A 13972-nucleotide genomic window follows, 5' to 3' on the forward strand; every position below is an offset into this window, starting at 1 on the left:
CGGAAGAGAGAGAGAGAGAGGGGCCTATCTAACCTTAATGGTGGTTTGAAACTGCATCAGTCCCGTTCCGTCAAGAATCTTATTTTTTAGATATTTATGTTTTACTTTATAAGACATGTCATTCTCTTGAAATACATCGCTTTTAATTCAAAAAACAAGTATTTATTTCACTTAACAGAACGGGGGTGTGTCTCGCTAATTCATTTTACCTTTCCTGTATTTTTTGGAAAGCCAAAAAAAACAGTAGTAAAAATTGTCTTAGCATTTCTCTTTTGCTTCTCTTTCCATTTTTTCCCTCCAAGTTCAAATCAAGTTGGGCTTACAAGCCCACTTCCTTTGCGTAGCCCATGTTTTATCAAGCCCAAAAACTTTCCCAAACCCAAGGGTAATAAGAGAAACCCACACCAAACGAGCCCACATAGCCTAGATCTTTCCATTTACTCTCTCCGTCTTATTTGTTTGTCTCTTTTTACTATTTGGGACTTTTTACAAATTATCTAAATGTTTCAATCGGCATGTATGTTGAAACTGAACAAACAAACTGAAATGAAGGGAGTATAAAACTTGGCTTTTCATTTAAAAAATAATAATCCTACAATGGGATAATAACCCTTTCATAGAATTTGTAAATTTGCCAAGGGGAAGGAAGGTAGAAAATTAGTTGCAACACGTAATGGAAAACAAAAGGAGGGCGAATCTAGGTTCGACTCTTGGGGGAAAATGGTTTATCTGTGGTCGGACAGAGAAGGAAATTAGTTGAAGGGGATGTAGATTGACACGAGCACCCCTGACTATTGTACTAAAAAAGAGAGACAATGATACACGGTATTAAAAAATCTTAGAAACGCGTCTCTTGTACCCAAAAAGAGGGACAATGATACACGAAATCAATTTGGGGTCTCAAAAACCCTTGAGCATGATCTCTAATAAAATTTTCTCAATTTATCTTTCTTCACTTATTACTTCAAAACAATCTCTCTCAAGACTCAAATTGAATAGGGCCTGACTTTGTGGGGGTAAAAATCTAATACTACTAAACCTATACGGTTTATATGTAATAAAACTAAAGTATTCGTATGTTTCTGACGACTGACAGCCCTAACTGGGTAATCGAACGAACCAGAATCCGAACCATCCAAAAATCCTCAAAATCGAACGTAGGTCATCAGCTCCGGCGACGACGACTAGATCAGGTACCTCTCTTTCTTCTCCGTTCCCGCTCGTCTAGCTGTTGTTCTTCATCTCTCTCTCCTTTTCACTGTGTTGTTTTTTTTTATGGGTAATTTAGATGCTGAAACGTAACATTCTTGGGCATGGTTCGTTAAAGTCTTCTACTTTAGGGAGGGGCCCTTCTTGGAGGGGCGGTGGCTTTCTCGGCGGCCGACCCTGAATATCGAGTCTTTGAGGGACTATATTGTTTGATTTGTTTTTGAGGAGCTGGACTATACTTATATATATAATCCTATCTGTCTGTAGTAGTAAAGCAAAGAAAAGTAGTAAGCGAAAAAAAAAAGAAGCATTCTCCATCTCTACATGTATTTTTTTTCTCTTTCTAAACTTATTTTTACACATTTTTGGTCTGCAGTTTACAAATAATAATTACTGTAACTATTTTGAAGATGGAAACCCTAGCTTAAAACACCTTCCTCCTTATACAAGCTTGAAATCCCAATTAGCTGCATATGACAGGGAGAGAAAAGACGAGTTAGGGAGAAATATAGCCCCATCAGCCCCTTTGGCGATTGATCGCCCATATGGCGTGGTCAACCGAGCTGTCTATAGTGCCTCAAATGCCTTCAGTTGAGGTGCAGTTCTTGAAGCGCACTAGAGGGTGACTTTTTCTGGATGCCTTCTGGCTTTGCTTCGGGGTCATGGTTGCACAGCACGTCTTGAGTTCCTCAAATTTTGGAGGTATATAAGGCTGCTATTTCAGTTAAAAACTTTATGAGAGCAACCTCTTTGTGCATATGGTGCCGAAGGTTAGGTCTATTTCCTGTCCTTCCCCGCCCATACCCCATCGGTGGTGGTTATATGGAGTACTTTCTATGTAGACAAACACAGATACGGACACAAGACGCGGGAATTTTAAGAAAATGGGGACACAACAGGATATGTATATATATGTACATATATATACCTGTTTTCATACTGATATAGACAAATACATTTTATATATTGATGTAGTTGACATATATGTAAGAAATGTTCTGATACAATCTAAAATATACGGCAATATAAATATTGTCATAGATGTACTGAGATATACGAATATATGATATATGCTGACATATGAAGACGTACGTACATATCTTAGTTACACGAAGCGGGAGTGGGGGCGGGGACGGGGGAGCGGATGATCACAGAAGTGTGGGAGCGCCATTGGGAGCGGTTAGGAAAAATTATTAAAATTATAAATATATTTTGGAATTTTATATTGTTAAATGTTAATATAAAAATATTATTCTACCACATAAAATATTACTATTAAAATTATAAGTTTCTAGTTATATTTCAACATTTTTATTGTAGCACATGATTACACAATAGAGCTCTTGTGCATATTAAGTAGGCGTAAAAGTTAAGGGCATTAATATGACTCTAGAAGGTTAATATCAGATGTGCTCACTAACAAGATCAAAACAATTTTAAAGGTACCAATTGCAACTTGAATCGTAAGTCTCTCAACCGTTTTTTGGGTGTAAGTTCCTGTATAGGTAAGGAACGAGTTCCCGTCGTCATTGGGACGGGTTTCTTGGAGTTTCCTTCGACGGGAGAAACGTGGGCATAGTTGAAGGTTCCTGCAACTAAGGTACATATACTCGAATACATATCTATATAATTCAGAGAGAGAGAGATGATCGATCAATTGATCGAGGTTAAAGGCTTCAAACCAGGACGCTTTCCTCTTTTTGGCTTTGATTGATCTGTTAGGTTTGTCTTTATATACTTGATCACACTATCAACCCAAATATTTACAGTAATAACATTTTTGCCCCCGAGAAAAAATTAAAGGCTTACATAACTAACCCGGTGTGTCCCTTTACGTGTCCCTGCCGTTACCCACTCCAAAAAATCAATTAAATTCAAGGGACATACCCCATGCATGTTACATGTGTTTTCCGACGCGTCTCTAGCGTGTCCGAAAATGGTATGGCGATCTCCGTGGAGTGTTGTTGCTTCATAGGGTACTGTTATTGTTGTTGTATTGACGTTATTCATTTTATTATGTTTCCAAAGCTAAACGTTATTATGTTAACCTTTATGGATGTTATGTTTTGGTTAGTATTTGCCATTTGGTTATTTAAACATTTTAAAAGTTACGTTTTATGGGTTTTGGAGTTTTTGAGGATTTCTGAGGTTAAATTTTTGCCTATATCCAAATTCCACATTTTTGTTTGTAACATGTGTCACTTTTATGAAGCGTGCACCTCACCTCGCGCCTAGGCACCATGGGACCTAAGAAGCACGGATGGGGACAGGCTATGCAGACGGCAAGACATGAACACGCAGACGCGTTATTGTTCAAAAAATGTAGGACACAGACACGTTGGGATATGTTCAATTATACATATTAATTATATTGTTATGTAGGTGTATACCATAAGCGTACGTCCCAAATTATCCAATTGAGGAGAATCATGAGATAAAACAAGTTATCACTCAAGAAATCCTTAAAAAATAAGACACGAGCATGGTTAGGTTTCCTCAAGAAAGCCTTTAAAAATTCCAATTGAATTTAAATATGATTAGTCATAAGAATTACTATTTTTCCTAGTTTGCATATCATAGTGAAATGTTGAATTCCAAAATCTTTGATAATCACATGTTTGAAGTGTCCAAGAAGTGACAATCACATATTTTTCCCTTAGTCATAGACACCAAAAAAGTTATTAGATTGTTAACCATCAATTCATCTAAAAGCTTAAGCTGTTGGAGAGAGGGGCAACTTTTTTATTTAGACCTTCAACAAAAGTGTTGTACGCGTTAAAGAAATTGTGTCAGACACGTGTTCAAATTAAGATTTTTGTTTTCTAATAATGGCTACGGAAGAAAGAGTATTATACACGTGTCCGAGGAGTATCGATGTCCGACACTTGTCGGACGTAGACGCACCACCTTGTTTTAAGTGTATGTGCTTCTTAACAGGGACCATGGCGCCTCGGTGCGCCTTGAGCCTTTGATAATTCTGGTTCTTTCCATGTTCACCGTTGTGGTGGTCTTTTGATAAGAGTAGTAAATTGTAGATTGATTGGTTTTTGGATAAGAGTAACCATGAAGTATATTCTGCTTTGTATTTTTCATAGGAAATCTTCCTGTTCCAATAATCCTAAATTGGGCATTGGATGTTAGGTGTTGTAGAAAGAGAGAGATCTGAAGCTTTGCAAGTGAGAGGAAATAATCTGGGAAAAAATTCCATCTAATTGCACCCAATTCAGGTGTGTCCTAATTTATTTAATATATTCAATATACAGATTTATTTATTTGCTCATCAAGATCATTCGTTGACCGTTGTTATTCTTCGTGTTGTTGGAGAGTCCCTGTAATCATGTTTTTTTCACTCACTTCGTCCTTTAAAGATTGTCCATTTTCACCTCTAAAAATTATGCATATTTTATAACTTACACTATGTTGTTTTAAAGATTTGATGAACTTTGTCTAATAGAACTAAGTGAGATCATATGTTACAAAAGATGGTTATAAATGAAAAATTACAGATAAATTTTTGAGAGGTCCAAATAGTTTGGGATAGAGGGAGTAGTATTCTATCCTGAAGAACCTATCAAAATGTACTGAAACAGATTTGGGGGAAATAAAGCAGTCTTTCAGCCTAATGGAGGTATAGCCTAGAACTATCAAGTTCATACTATTATTGCCTCTGCCCAAACTATGATCATTGTTCCAGTTTCGTTGCTGGAAAGTAAAAGAAGTCTTGTTTGGGGAAAAACTTGCTTGAACATGGGGATCTCATCCCTTGAAATTTGAATCTGATCTTAAATTCTTGTGGAGTGTTTAACTAATGTTAAATTGTTAATTACTGTCGATTCGTTGAAGCCGCGTCTCTGTACCCTTAGCTAGCTTTGGACAGTATCCCAATAACCTAGGCTTAATGGTTAGAACTTTCGGTCACATACCCTGAAAACCTAGGATTTAAGGTTAGGAAGGCTTGACATTTGGACTTGCATCCGCACCAGTTGCTTGTATCCTACTACATGTAACATTGGTAGATAACAATGTTATTTCCGAAATACTGAAGAAAAAGGTAGATAATAATGACCTCTGCTTAACCATGCTTTGTTCAGCTCGGTGACATCATTAAAGCTTAAATAATAATTATAAATCCTTTTCTTGTCATGAATTTTCTGTCTTATGCTTGTTTTCCCTTTGAATTGCTAAAGCATACAATGGAATTTAGGTGGTCGGTTAATGTCTAGAGGTTCATGGAAGGTCTATGGTTTATGTGACTTGTTATCTTTTTGTACGACTTCTTAGTAATCGAGTTGAGATCACCGTACCTTTTCGATTTTTACTATGACTGGACTTTTGTGTACGTAGTTTAATTATGAAATGGAAGTCTGTTGCCCATGTTGCAATGCGTCTTTCAAGCTTGAAGCATTGAAGCTTTGTGCAGATTAGCACCAATATTGTTTCAGATGAAAGGAAAAGCATTCCAATATTGTTGGCCTGCACTTTGAAGCATACGTATATTGGTGATTTGAAGTGGTTAGAATGGATGTTGAAGTGATTGACATGGAAGAGGGTAACATGGGGCTTAGTGCCATCGCAGATGATGAAGATGCTGAAGCCAATGATGGCGGAGAAGCAAATACAACTGGAAATTCTATGACTTCGGATGAGGATGGGGATGCCGAGCCACATGTTGGTATGGAGTTTGATTCTGAAGATGCTGTCAAGAATTTCTATAGTGAGTATGCCAGACGTGTTGGTTTTAGCATCCGGTTTCGTCAGTATAGTCGTTCCAGGTCTGATGGAGCCGTTACATTTCGGGAGTATTTATGTGCCAAAGATGGCTTAAGAAGAAGGGCTGGTGATAGCTGTGGTGCAATGCTCAGAATAGAGTTAAACGGCAAAGATAAGTGGATTGTGACAAAATTTGTGAAGGAGCATAGTCACGATATCGTGAGTCCTAGTAAGGTGCATCACCTTAGACCACGCAGGCATTTTACTGGCGCTGCCAAGAATATGGCTGAAGCTTATGAAGAAGGGGTGGGTGTTGTTCCAAGTGGTGTTATGTATGTTTCCACGGATGGAAACCGCGTCTCTTCTACGGAGGCAAATCGTGGAGCTAGGAGTGCTCCTCCTGTAGAATCAAATCGCGCAGTTAAGAACTCCGGGAGTGTGGGTCATTCAGCTAGACCTTCTAGTCGAAAGAGGACATTAGGAAAGGATGCTCAGAATCTGTTGGATTATTTCAAGAAAATGCAGGCCGAGAATCCTGGTTTTTACTATGCAATACAACTTGATGAAGATAACCGCATGGCAAATGTTTTTTGGTCAGATGCAAGGTCGAGATCTGCTTATAGACATTTTGGTGATACTTTTACGTTGGACACAATGTACAGAGTGAACCAGTATAAAGTACCATTTGTTCCATTTACGGGGGTGAACCATCATGGTCAAACAGTTTTGTTTGGTTGTGCGTTACTTCTAGATGAATCTGAGGCTACATTTGTATGGCTGTTCAGGACATTTCTTGCTGCGATGAATGATCAGGCACCTGTCTCCCTAGTCACAGATCAGGACAAAGCCATACAGGCAGCAGTGGCGCTGGTGTTTCCTGAAGCCCGGCATTGTTTTAACAAGTGGGATATGTTGAGAGAAGGGCCGGAAAAGTTGGCTCACGCATGTTATTCACATCCCAATTTTCAGGTTGATCTGTATAATTGCATCAATTCGACTGACACGATTGAGGAATTTGAATCTTCTTGGGATTCTATCCTTGATAAGTATGATCTCAGGAGAAATGATTGGCTTCAGTCTTTATATAATGCGCGGGCAAAATGGGTTCCTGCGTATTTTCGGGATTCGTTTTTTGCTGCAATTTCTCCAAACCAAGGATTTCAAAGTTCCTTCTTTGAGGGCTATGTAAACCAACAGACAACTTTACCGATGTTCTTTAGGCAATATGAAAGAGCTTTAGAGAGTTCATTTGAAAAGGCAATAGAAGCAGATTTTGACACAATGTGCACCACTCCAGTGTTGAGGACACCGTCACCTATGGAGAAACAGGCAGCAAATCTCTACACAAGGAAAATATTTGCAAAATTCCAAGATGAGTTAGTTGAGACCTTTGTGTATACTGCAAATAGGATTGATGATGACGGGGCTATTAGCACATTTAGGGTTGCAAAATTTGAGGATGACAGCAAAGCCTACATAGTTACATTGAATGGGCCAGACATGAGAGCTAGTTGTAGCTGCCAGATGTTTGAGTATTCAGGCATCCTTTGTAGGCACATTTTGACTGTTTTTACTGTGACAAATGTACTTACTCTGCCATCGCATTATATCATGAAGCGTTGGACAAGAAATGCCAAAAATGGTTTTGGCTCTGATAATCATTTTGAACACCAAGGTCAGGAGTCGTTGGCATTCCGGTACAACCATCTATGCAAAGAAGCAATCAAATATGCAGAGGAAGCAGCAATAGCTCCAGAGACCTTTAACGTGGCAATGGTTGCTCTCAGGGAAGGAGGAAAGAAAGTGGCTGCTGCGAAGAAGAATGTTGCGAAAGTTGCGCCTCCTAGCTCAAAAGGTAGTGGGATAGGTTATGATGACAGGAGGAACTCTACTTCGGCTCCAGATATGGTCCCTTTATTATGGCCTCGGCAAGATGAAATTACACTGCGCTTTAATCTCAATGATGCTAATGTTCCTGCTCAACATGTTTCTGATTTAAATTTGCCACGCATGGCCCCCGTGTCTGTTCACAGTGATGATGGTCATCCCGATAACATGGTAGGATGGGAGAGATATAGTACATTCTCTATCAACTTTTGTTCTTCAATATCCTCGGTTTCCAATAATTTGGAACATAACTTTGCTTTTATTTTTTCCTTCTTTCGCAAAGGTGGTTCTTCCTTGTCTTAAGTCTATGACGTGGGTGATGGAGAATAAGACTTTAGCACCTGCAAATAGAGTAGCCGTTATCAACCTGAAGGTATGCGATGCAAGTCTTTATATATCATTCGCTTAGCAATTCTATCCGGACTACTTTATTGCTACAATTCTATTTTGTGCATGTTATAATCTGTTAATCAAACAATCAAATGATTATGCTGGTGATGCAGTAAAGAGGTGGGGCATTAGTGATTTATTATATTTGTCTTTCTTTTGGGGTTAAATGGTAGTTTTACTGATAGGATGACCATATGCTAGGAGAAGCATGGATTGAAGCTCCTCTTTGTTTTATAAACGCCATATGATGCATAGGGGTGGAAAGAAATTGATGATTCCTAATAGCTTGATTCAGGAAGGGATTTGATCTTTTGGTGGTTTTTCTTTTTTCTTTTGGTTTGTGGAGCATTTAGATTAGTTAGCTGCTGTATATGTGTAGTCTTGTCTCGCACACTGATAGTGTTACGGTTGCATCCAATTTTGGTTTTGCTCTTGCAGTTGCAAGATTATAGCAGGACATCTTCAGGGGAATCAGAAATTAAGTTTCAGCTATCAAGAGTCACGCTAGAGCCCATGTTGAGATCTATGGCATACATCAGTGAACAGCTGTCCACTCCAGCTAATAAGGTTGCTGTCATAAATCTGAAGGTATGTAAATTCAATATCTTTTACCTTTTTTTTCTCATTCAAGTTTAATGCTTATTTGACTATTTATTTAACATGTCAAATTTTCCCTTTGTGACGGTGAGGTGGGGTACGGATTTAGGTTGGTTTAATCTATGGATTCCTTGGAGTTTGCTCCATTATTAGTAAATTGGGATTTGTTGGACCCCCATTCCATACTCGAAACTATACCATACGGTGGCCATGCGGGATAAAAGCGGTTCATGTAATTTTCTTCTCGTTCTTCTTTTCTTGGTTGTCATTGATCTTCGTTTTCTTGAATCTTCATCAAAAGTTCTATTGTGTTCTTGTTTTTTGAGTTACACCATGAACCTTTTCTCTTTGGGCAGTAAGCCAATAACCATTTTCTGTCGAGCTTAACAATGTAGGATTAGTTAGAGAAACATATATTTTACTTTCTACCAGCAATCTCAGAAGCGTTCTAACAAGTTAAGGTCTGAACAGTTACTGTGTGTTTGTGGATACAGTGGCAGGCTCCATCAGGTCTCTACAAGTTACCAAACTGTTGTACACCAGTGTGTTTAGAGGTTTTCCAATTTTATAGTGATTCCAAAAGAGTTTCTTTTAAGGGTTGGTTGTAATTGGATTTGTAGTGGAAAGGCCTGATAAAGTTGTGACGGGGTTCATGAAAGAAGTATGTGTTGTGATGTGCTGGATTTCAATCATGCCAGAAACGCTGGGAATTTGGAGCTGTTTTGGGTTACTGTGAATGGTACCACCTGTATTTGCCTTGTTTTGTTGCCGTCTGTAGGTCACTTCTTGAGCTGCTTCCTGGAGAATTCTTCACTAATTTTATAGCCAAAGCTAACACAGGGGCACACTCTTAAGCAGAATTTGGCTGTTTGAGAAGCCCCTTCGGAAGTGACTCTCAGTATGCCCCTTGGAATTTTAGTTAAGCAAGAGCCTTGCGTACCTTTAACGAATAATCGTGAAAGCTGAACTTTTTCACAGACAGTGGCAGACTTCCAGGCATGGAATCTTAATTTTTTATGGTAAACTGTTCAAACTTCAATCCGGCAACATCAAGTATTTGGTAAACCTCATTACAAATACTATTTCAGGGTCAGTAGGCATTGGGCTCATCCTCCTTGTACGCACAGAGGCAAAGAGCAAGCCTTAACGCAATGGAAATGGGTGGGACTTGCAAGGGGGTGGGAGAAATTCAATTAGGGGGATTTGAAAGTTAATGTTGGCTTTTGGTGGATATAGGTTTAGGATATCTTGAAGGCTTAATGTTCAATGTTCTACGATGTAGGAAAAAGTTACAGGATACATGATTGGAAAGGACGGTTATTGCTTGAATTTTTATTTGGCAGGTGTTGGATTTTCGCACATGGAATTTACATGAGTATCTGGACAGCTGCTAATTTTGGTTGAAATGGTTTAGTTGAATGGCTTTGAGGTAGGAAGCAGCTTGGAACATCTAATCCAGGCTCAACAAATTCTAGGCCAATTATTACTAAGCCAATTTTCTACTTTGGCTAGTCAGCTTTTTCTCTCGCATTATAATAGTCTCTTTTAACAATAACTTTTTTCTATTTGATCTAGGGTTTATTCTTCTTTTTCTCCTACAGTCATGTTTGACAGGCAAATTTTTTGATGGATGATATAGTAACGTTTAGAAATTCATGTCACATCATTAATCGTTCATGTACACTAATGTCATTCAATAACACTATGCATATCTGGTTTGTGCGTCAAAATGTCGACACCTTTCTGTTGCCTTCATCTTTTTGCATGTTTACTGTCACTATTTATGTATTCAAAGTGGTCATTCTTCCTTCATATCTTTCAGCTCCAAGATACTGAGACAACTTCAGGAGAATCAGAGGTTAAATTTCAGGTGTCGAGGGATACTTTAGGTGCCATGTTGAGATCAATGGCTTACATACGAGAACAACTCTCTAATGCGGTACGCATTGTCTGTCTAAGTCTAGAAATGACTATATGTTTTCAATGCATATGCTCTGCATGGCTACATACCCTTAGGAGAGTATTACAATGTCTTCCATTGTGCTTTTCGTTGCTCTTTATCTTACAGGGTTCTGGTTAGATTCTAGACGTGATTATGGGGAACTCTACATTCTTAAACTTTTGATTTCTGAAGGGAATTAAAGTGGAAGTTCTGATTCTGTTGATTTGTCCGGCACATCTTACTTTCTATTCCCTTTTTTGTGGCTGTTTTTTCTCTTTAGGTTTTGCATCTGAATGTAGCAAAAACTAAAAGGTCTTACATCAACATTCTGAACTAGATAATTTGTGGAGGCCAGTCCTCTGATAACCACTAGTTTCCTTTTTCTGTTTGGTGGTGTTTTTCGGGCGTTTTGTGGAATGGAACAGTGAAGTCAGTAAGGTTTGAGAATCTGTTCTGGGTTTTTTTTTTTTTTGGGTTCTGTTGCTCTTTAGGAGGTGAAAAGGATGCTATGTTTGGAAGTATTATTTGTGGTATACTGATAGGAGTCTTACTTTGGACAAACTTCTTTCTAATTCATTTCCATAGACCACACCCACCTTGTTAATTAATGCCTTAATTTTGGTGTGTGTGTATTTGGGCATGTAGATGGGAGTGGTTAGTGTATGAGATTGTCTTGGGAATTTTTTTTCTTTTATGTAGTTTTTTTTTTTGCCCGGAAGCTCTAGTAGTCTGATACTCTGTACGTCAAGGTAATCTAATGCGGGACCAGGGTTAAGGAAATATGTTAGTGGAGAAAAATCAGGTGTTGCTAATCTGGGTCTGTTCAGAGTTTACCAGAAAATATTGGGTACTTGTTGACACTTTAGGTGAAATGATAATGGAACTAATGAAACTAACTTGTGGATCATTGTAGTTAGCTCCTAAGAAATTGTGAAGAACTGTATCATTTTTGAGTTTCATTGGAACAATTCCAACTTCCAAAATGATTTTTTTTTTCCCAGTTTCCCCTCAATGTTAGAGGAAGTGACATGCTATTTCCAAGATGAAACTGATGTAATGTGAAGGCTGATAGGCAAGTGTGTCAGAAGTAACCAAGTACGAACTTTTTAAGTCAAAGGAACTGGCCCAGTTTGTAAGAAGAATACCAAGTGAGGAAATGAGATTGTTTCCACTGTAGTGAAGACAAAATCAGTTTGGTATTGAACTTGGCAATGCAGTAGGAATGAGAAACTTTGTGGAAGATGTGACCACAAATAAACAAGTCGAAAGGCTGTTAGAGATGCTATATTTAAAGCATGTAATGATCTCTATGGAATATTATGCACAAAGGACCGGAAGAGAGTATAAACCCATTACTTTGAGTGGGGAGGGCATCTACATATGTAAGAGGGAAGCACAACTAGATATTTCAATCATGTCTTAAAGTAATTAATGAGGATTGACAAGTATTCGTGCTAGACGAGTTTTCTTTTAGGATTACAGAGTGGTATTTTGGAGTTATGGGGAGGCTGTTATTTCAATGGTACAAATTTTTTAGAGCAGCCAAATGATGCCCAAAGGTTAGGAGTGTCTCCAGTCCTCCCCCGCCAATACCCCTATCGAAAGTTAGGGGTCTTAAGCATGAGAAAGAGTGAACGAACTGTTTTGCTGGTGGATACCCAGATAAGCACACATCTCAAACTAAGAGAAATTCAGCATGTTTCTGCAATAGCAGACGTCCACTGTCAGCAAATTTCAGTATGTGGAGGAGCAATTACAACACACCCAAATACTAAATTGGATCTCTCTCTCTCTCTCTCTCTCTCTCTCTCTCTCTCTCTCTCTGATACAACTTTAAACCTCTCTACAATGATATGCATATATGTAGTGAGAGGAGAGAATATGAGATGGACTCAGCATGTTTAGTATTCGATATAAGCTTGATACACAAAGTTAAAAGATTTTGGCTTGATTGGGTTTGAGCCACCAAATAGATTTACCCCACCCCATTAAGGACTTGCTGCAATCCAAGAGGGATTTGAAGCTTCGTCAATACACATTTAGCGCTTGAACCAGTAGTATCAGGTAATACGTACGAGGTCAATTGTGGTAGTTATTTCTCTGTGAAGGAGCTATTGGCAAGGTATGAAGATACTGGAAAAGATATTTCTACATGAATGGGCTTGTGGAAAACCTATGACGGGCTCCATAGATGCTTATGGTGGGCTTTGGAAAAGAAAAGTGTCACAAGAGATACATTGTAATTCAAATGCCGATAAAAGAAAAAAAAATACTAGTGCTCCCTCCACCATATTGCTTGTCAAATATTCTATTTTGTGATGTCTCAAATTGCTTATCCTTGTGGAAAAGTCAAAGTAAAACTTTTCATTTTAACTCAAAGTAACCTCACAAGTGATTCAGCTAATTCAAATTCTCACTTGTCCTCGAGACGAATATCTCAAGTAAGGCTTTAAACTAAAACCATTTCCAAATCTAGTGATAGGTTACTTTTTTCCTTTCTAGAGTAAATTCCCTGTCAAAAAGATGCATCGATTGCTTAATGCTATTTCTTCGTTTTGATTTTGGTTTATGGATATGGAACTTGTACTTGGCAGGCTGAGACCCATTCTGAGAGTCCATCAAAAAAGCAACGGAAGTAGAGACAATTGTCTTTCCTGTTCTATGACCTGGTGTCAAGCTGGTGGATGGTATTTGGCTGATGTCTGCCATTTGGCATTGCTCTTATTGACTTGGGTACGCCCTGAGTTGTATCTATCATTTAGGTTTTCTTGCATCTCTTGCCCTTCCATGGAAGCCTCATTCTTGCATATCTGTACATCTAACTCATCAAAGCCAAGAATGCAAACATCAAAGTGTTGTTTGGGGCTATACGGTGCCTAGGGAAGAGGAGGCTATTGTGTATGCTATTTTTCGTGCTTTTTTTCGTCGTAGGGGAATGGTACATCTCTTGGTTTATTCTGCTTACTTTCTAACCTCTCAGTGTGTTTTGCTTATGATCTTTCATTTTTGTTGCGAGCATTGGTGCTCAGCAGTGCAGTCCGAACAAAAAGAGGAAGGCAGGACATGTTGGCCTAAGTAAGAGTGAAATAAATCTGATGTTTTACTTGTCCTTAGAGACAGGATTAGGTTTCGATTGGATGTGTAATTATGAAATTTGCGTACGTGTATATACATTGTTAGCAGATAGCATTTCTATGTTTACGGGAGCTTTTTTTTTTTTTTTTTTTGTGACTAACT

The 13972-nt window shown here is 38.5% G+C and overlaps 1 protein-coding gene across 9 annotated transcripts; it reads left to right on the forward strand.

Moving 5' to 3' along the window:
• Nucleotides 1-1038: 1038 nt before the first annotated feature.
• Nucleotides 1039-13934, forward strand: LOC131312488 (protein FAR1-RELATED SEQUENCE 3). 9 transcript variants are annotated; one of them, XM_058340264.1, is made up of 7 exons: nucleotides 1042-1193; nucleotides 4351-4436; nucleotides 5554-7977; nucleotides 8090-8179; nucleotides 8635-8784; nucleotides 10616-10732; nucleotides 13330-13934. In XM_058340264.1, the coding sequence occupies exons 3-7, from the start codon at nucleotides 5728-5730 to the stop codon at nucleotides 13372-13374; spliced, it is 2652 nt and encodes an 883-aa protein (XP_058196247.1). In that variant the 5' UTR covers nucleotides 1042-1193; nucleotides 4351-4436; nucleotides 5554-5727; the 3' UTR covers nucleotides 13375-13934. The 9 variants fall into 9 exon arrangements, with proteins under 9 accessions (XP_058196249.1, XP_058196247.1, XP_058196245.1 ...); XM_058340262.1 differs by having other exon boundaries at nucleotides 5630-7977; XM_058340271.1 differs by lacking the exon at nucleotides 13330-13934 and adding an exon at nucleotides 10137-10222 and having other exon boundaries at nucleotides 5630-7977; nucleotides 10616-10720.
• Nucleotides 13935-13972: the final 38 nt, after the last annotated feature.

The sequence above is a fragment of the Rhododendron vialii genome, chromosome 13a (assembly GCF_030253575.1).
Source record: "Rhododendron vialii isolate Sample 1 chromosome 13a, ASM3025357v1".
Taxonomy (NCBI): Eukaryota; Viridiplantae; Streptophyta; class Magnoliopsida; order Ericales; family Ericaceae; genus Rhododendron; species Rhododendron vialii.

Bases quoted from the DNA above. Each gene is read 5' to 3' on its own strand.
- LOC131312488 (XM_058340266.1), top strand. From the start codon at position 5,728: ATGGATGTTGAAGTGATTGACATGGAAGAGGGTAACATGGGGCTTAGT. The intron at 8,785-10,615 runs GTATGTAAATTC...CATATCTTTCAG, and splicing joins TTGCTGTCATAAATCTGAAG to CTCCAAGATACTGAGACAAC. The intron at 10,733-13,329 runs GTACGCATTGTC...TGTACTTGGCAG, and splicing joins GAGAACAACTCTCTAATGCG to GCTGAGACCCATTCTGAGAG.